Source organism: Erinaceus europaeus, chromosome X (assembly GCF_950295315.1).
Source record: "Erinaceus europaeus chromosome X, mEriEur2.1, whole genome shotgun sequence".
Classification (NCBI taxonomy): domain Eukaryota; kingdom Metazoa; phylum Chordata; class Mammalia; order Eulipotyphla; family Erinaceidae; genus Erinaceus; species Erinaceus europaeus.
The window spans coordinates 63,548,294-63,554,293 of NC_080185.1; the positions used below are offsets into that span (position 1 = coordinate 63,548,294).

At 39.8% G+C, this 6,000-nt stretch overlaps 1 protein-coding gene across 3 annotated transcripts in view; it reads right to left on the reverse strand.

The window, feature by feature from the left end:
* Positions 1 to 5,233, reverse strand: part of CENPI (centromere protein I) — a 70,038-nt gene extending 64,805 nt beyond the window's left edge. For 2 of the 3 annotated variants that reach the window (XM_060183374.1, XM_060183373.1), the window contains exons 1-4: positions 5,089 to 5,233; positions 3,203 to 3,296; positions 2,773 to 3,008; positions 856 to 993 (exon numbers count right to left, since the gene is read on the reverse strand). In XM_060183374.1, coding sequence (XP_060039357.1) covers positions 856 to 993; positions 2,773 to 3,007 — 373 coding nt within the window. In that variant the 5' untranslated portion in view covers position 3,008; positions 3,203 to 3,296; positions 5,089 to 5,233. The remainder of the gene's footprint in view (positions 1 to 855; positions 994 to 2,772; positions 3,009 to 3,202; positions 3,297 to 5,088) is intronic. The other variant, XM_007538547.3, reaches the window with a different exon arrangement.
* Between the last annotated feature and the right edge of the window lie 767 nt (positions 5,234 to 6,000).

Consider the following 6,000-nt stretch of genomic DNA (forward strand, 5'->3'; position numbering starts at 1 on the left):
CTCCTCTAAGGATGCTATGATTCTAAAATATCTCTCAAGTTTGAATTTGGATGAGAATAGATCAAAGAGTTATCTCTTATGAGACATATATTCAATGGAATAATACTATGTAATATAAAGATGATAATGGAACTGTAGGCTATTTATCTTTAATGAAATAAGGAAGTGAAAGATAACTACTGGATTGTGTCACTTGTATGTGGAATACATGGAATTATAACACATGAACTTGCAAAAAAAAGTGACAAAACTGCTTCTAAGATTTTTGAGAACTATGGTAATTATCTCAGGTGGTGCAGAACTACACCTGTTATAATCTTGTAAGCCATTACTATACCACTAATAAAAATAGAAAACAAAAAGTTCTCAAATAAAAAGAATACTGGCAGTTTTTTCTAAGTGCCCATACGGTCTCATTATACTCTAAATGAACATAAAACAGAAAAGATAAAAGCATCTAGAAACTATTCAGATCATAGACACTGCAACAGAGACGGTGCAAACAGGTGACTGTAAGTAATTGCTTAAAGTGCCTTCCAACAACATCATTTAAATAATTATCAGTACTACTTTAAGAGAAATACTAAAAATGGCTCCCATGTATTTGGTGCCAAGTGTCCACACATTTTTTTTTTGCAAAGATAGGTTATAACTAGTCATTTCAACTAAGTGCTCAAAAACTCTGGCTTATAAGGCAGTAGGAAAGGTCCACCTTAAAATCTTACTGGATTGATCTTATACCAGGAATAATAAAAACTATAGAATAACAACTGATTCCAATGAACAATCAAATGTAACATGCATGAGGCAAAACTACTAGCAAACTGATGACATATATATATATCCTTGACATACCAAATTTGCCACTGAGTGCCACATTTAATAGAACGTCAATTTCTTCTGGAGTCAGTCCATTCTTCCAGGCCACATTTTCCACCGTTTTTAAGTGTTTTCCCAATGTTTTATCTTTACTTTGCGGAAGTTTAGTGGGACCTGAGGGAAGATATTAAATAATGAGATATTAAAATTCCTCCAGCTTTGTGGTTGGGGAGGTGGCGCAGTGGATGAAGTGTCAGACTCTCAAGCATGAGGTCCCGAGTACAGCACGTGTACCAGAGTGATACTTGGTTCTTTCTCTCTCCTCCTTTCTCATAAATAAATAAATAAATAAAATCTTGATTAAAAATTCTTTCAGTTTTTTAGCATCATCAGTCACAACTTTGGATACTTCACTTCAAAGGGATAATTATGCAAAACAGTCTTACTAAAAACCCTACTCAATCTTTAAAATTCTAGACTACATGACAGCAGTAGTAACTTTCCTGAGGAAAATTGAACTGTGCCTTAGTATCTCCGACCTAAACTAAAATATTGAGTTTAACTACATATAAGCTATTTCAACAGCAGGGCAATGGATCTTAGGGTTTGTTTATGCAGAGCCTTGCACACATACAATACTGCTGAGTAGCCTGCCTAGGCCAAACTTTTCATTCTTCATTTTAAAGAGAAAATAGGAGAGAAGAGGAAGAGGCAGAGACAGAGTGAGGAGACACCCCAGCACTGCTCACTCATCCACGGTGCTCCCCTCATACAGTCCAGTGTTCTCATCTGGCAGCGGGGCTTGAATTCAGCACCTCAAATGTGGCAAAGGACACACTATCATAAATGGTAAGCCACCTCCTGGCCCTGGAATCTTGGATTCTGACAATAGAATAATGGTTACTAGAAAGGAAAGGGATGGAGGATTTGGGTCAAACGAATAAAGGGAACTAATAGTATGGTGGTGGACAGAAACTAGAATTTTGGTGATGATCACAATGTAGTATACAGATTATATGGAAGTAGAAAGCTGCACACTTAAAGTGATATGTTATAAACCAATGTTATCTCAATTTAAAAAAAAATAGTCAGGCAGTAGTTTCCAAACTTTGCTACACATTGAATCAAAATGTCTAAGAGTGAATATCAGCCATCAGTAAGTTTTAATGTTATTTTTTTAATTTTGGGGGGGTTAATGGTTTGCAGTTGACAGTAAAATACAGTAGTTTGTATATGTGTATCATTTCTCAGTTTTCCACATAACAATCTAACCCCCTCTAGGTCCTCCTCTGCCATCACAGTCCAGGATCTGAACCGTCTCCCCACCCCAGTCTTTTACTTTGGTGCAATAAGCCATTAGTATTTTTTAAGATTCTTGGGTAACTGAAATATGCGAGTTTGGAAACCACTGACTTATCACTGTATCCCTGATCCCTAGAACACTGATAAGTAACAAGTGCTTGATGGATGTCTATTAAATAAGAAAAGCAAGCATGAACAAAAATATATGATTTCTTTGTAACTAGTTCATTACTATCAGCAAATGCAGTCTTACCAAATTATTGTTATTACAAGGGTACAATTTCATACCTCTCCAAAACACATGACAGCCAGCAAGCCTCCTCTCCCACTAAAGTGCCATGCCCTCCACCATAGTGCACTGGGCCTTTAGTCTCCTTTCAGCTCCTCCAATTCCTCATTCAGTTTCCTGAGAGCTGCTAAAATTGGCTGTGGTTTTAACAGTGTTTCACAGTGTATTTTCCCTTGCTTTGTTTCTTAAATCCCATGTGAGTGAGATCACCTGGTATTTGTGTTTCTCTTCCTGTCTTATTTCACTTAGCATGATTGTCTCTAGACCAGCCCAAGTTATAGCATCTTCTGAAAGCTTTTAAGAAAATGTGTGGCATAATTTTACAGAAGTAACGCTTTCATAAAGAAAATAATCTGTCTTACCTTTCTTAAAATATTTCATTGTTATTTGGAAATCATCTTCTTCTCGATCATCAGTTTGATCAAAATCTTCCACTAGATTGTTTTGTCCCTGCTTCGAAAGGTTCTTTGAGTTGCTTAGGTTCTCTTTTCCTTTCCAAGCTGAAAGATTAGTCTGGTAACTATTACTGCCTAGTGAAGTCCTCTTTTGTGCCTGAGAATTCTTACGTTTCTTCTGAGATGACATTACTGCATACATTCTACATAAAAACAAATACCAAGGCACCATTAATCAGCAAAACAATCCCTTTTACCCCACAAAGACATCTACCTGTATTCCCATCTAATACACACTAGCTAGTAAGCAACAATCATTCAATCAAACAAACAAAAGCCCCAACGAGCCATGAAATAAAACCTATATAAGGTAATTTTCTCAGAATGTTTAGCCTACCTAGGAATAGAGAAACATCTCTCAAGGTAGTATTTACCAGGTGATCTTCTTGTGGAAAATAACAGCAAAAGTATAGGCAACGAAGTAAGTTCTCCTAAAAATGGTTAAATCATAAAACAAGCTCAAAACGAAGCCATCTCAAGAATTTGACCTTATATATTTTTGAAGGTTAACATTCTATCTTTTGGTCATTTTATGGTGGGGGGGTAACGGTTGTAGTGCAGTCATTAACACATGGGTAAATTTGATCATCTCCCTGTGAAGTTCTCTGCACAACATTCTTCCCCACAACCTAGGTGCTTTTACATCATCATGCACTAGGACCCCAAGCTTCTCTTCACCCCCCCCCAACTACTTCCCCAGTGTTTTGCTTGGATGCAATACACCATGCTCAGTCCAAGTTTTACTTTGTGTTCTCCTTCCTTGTCCCTATTTATTAAGTACCATCTATAAATCAGGTAATTCAAACTTATATTCTATATTCACTCTTATTTCCTCTACTTTCTTGATTTTGTTTTTAGCATTTTAATTTCCCTATTTTGCCAGTACTAAGTCAAAACTGCATATTCAAAGGTCAAACTGGTGACCAGAGAAATGATACTCACAACAGAAACATTCCCCATTAATTTTCTTACTCAATACATAATTACTGAGCATCATGTACATGCCAAGCACAGTTCTAGTAACCCAGCATAAAACAGAAACAGTCAGCATCTCTGGTCTCCTGAAACTTATGGGAGTAGGGTGTGGAAGAATGTATTAATCAATACCTAAATACGCAATCAATACTGAATTCAATTCAGTGATGGCTAAGAAGCTACTCTGGCAAAAGGATTCAAACAACCTCTCTGATGTGACCTTTAAACTAGTATTTGAATGTCCAGAAGTAATCAATCTGTCATGTGAAGATCTTGTGAAAAGAGCACTTCATGGAAAATAGTAAGACAGGCTGACTTTAAAGCAAAAGCTTTGGGATGAAGGGGCACCGGAGTCCTGGTATATGATGGTGATTGAAGACCTAGTTTGGGGGAAGAGTGTCTTGCAGACACTTATGGAGAGATGAGGAATTGTACCTACGTGTCAACAATACTAAAAACATTAACCTCCAATAACGTGTGTGTGTGTGTGTGGGGGGGGGGTTTAAATAAGTAGCCACAACACCAATCCGGAGGAGTAGCCTGGAAGTGGAGGGTTGTAGAAGGCTGTCAGAAAGGTGGGCAAGCACTAGATCATTCTGGGACTTGTAGATCAGAGTAAGGTGTTTACATATTCTCAGGGGCATCCACTGGTAAAGTGAGAAGATCTAGACTATTTCAAGATTTTCGCTGCAGTGTGGGAGAATGGGAAGTTTGGGTTCAAGGCTTGGAAACAGACCAAAAGTCTTACAGAAATCCCGGAGAGAAGTGACTGAAATCTGAATCTGAACAAACATACTACCACAGAAGGGGAAATTACTGTATTTGTGCTATGTTTTGGAGGTAGACTGAACAAGGCTGTCATAAAAAAAAAATTGATGTAGTGAAGAGGAGAGAGGAACTAGAAAGACTTCTAAGGTTTTGGTTTCAATTGGGGGAAAAAAAAGGAACGATCCTTATTAACACTCTATCCCACCTCCCTAGAAGAGATGGGGTCAGAGCAGATCGATGTGCAGATCCAATGCAGAAGTAAGTTCCAGTTTAAACTGTTTTTAATACATTATGAAGGGCAGAACTAATAGTTTCCGATCCCACGGGTTTGAAACGTTCTTCCCTTCGCTTCTCAAAAGAAAACCCTTTCACAACCCGCCCAGCAAGGAGTAAATACGTCCTTAGAAAGTGCCATCCCCGGCCCCCCCCCCCCCCCCGTGGAACATTCCTTGGCGGGAAGAAAACCCAACCCAGACACACCTTGCAGAACAATCTTGTTTAGAAGTCAGTAGATTTATTTCACATCCGAGGTCGTCATCTCGCGCGGTGTTTAAAAGCTCTTCACCAAAAACATTCACGTCCCAGTATCTCCGGACCCCAAACACCGTCTCCAGAATTCAAATAAGTAGATCCCGCCCCGCGCAGGCGCTGACGAAGGACCACGCTGTCTGCGAGGCGGAGCGTGCACGGCCGGCTGAAGCCGGATTGGTCGGCTTGCGTTTACGCTGACACAGACCGGATCCTGCGGAGCCCGCCGCCACCTAAGAGGAGGGGCTACTGGGCTATTACTACCGCTGCCCGCCGGACGGTTGGCGGCTCTAACAATGCTCGTGTTCGTCATCTTGGGTAAAATGGGACTGTGTGTTGATTTTAAAATTTAATAAAGCCAGTTAAAGCGCTTATTTGGCTCAAATTGAGCCCAAATGTTAAAAATTTACATCTGTGGGAAAGTGTAAAACTGCGGTACCTGTCAGTGACTCACCCATTGAGTGCACATGTTAAAATGCACAAGAAACCACTAGGGAAAGAGAGGCTGGGAGTGTGGATCGATGTGCCAACCCCCATGTTCAGCGGGGAAGCAATTACAGAAGACAGACCCTCCTTCTGCACCCCATAATGACCTTTAGTCCATACTCCCAGAGGGTTAAAGAATAGGAAAGCTATCAGGGGAGGAGGGAATACATAGATCTGGTGGTGAGAATTGTACCCCTCTTATCCTATGGTCTTGTCAGTTTCCATTTTGTAAATAAAAATTGAAACAAACAAAAATGCACAAGAACCCAAGCTCTAGGTCCCAGTCCCCACTTGCAGGGGGAAAGCTTCAGAAGCAGTGAAGCGGGGCTGTAGGTGTCTTTCCTCCATCTCCCCTTTCCTGCTTAATATCATTATCCT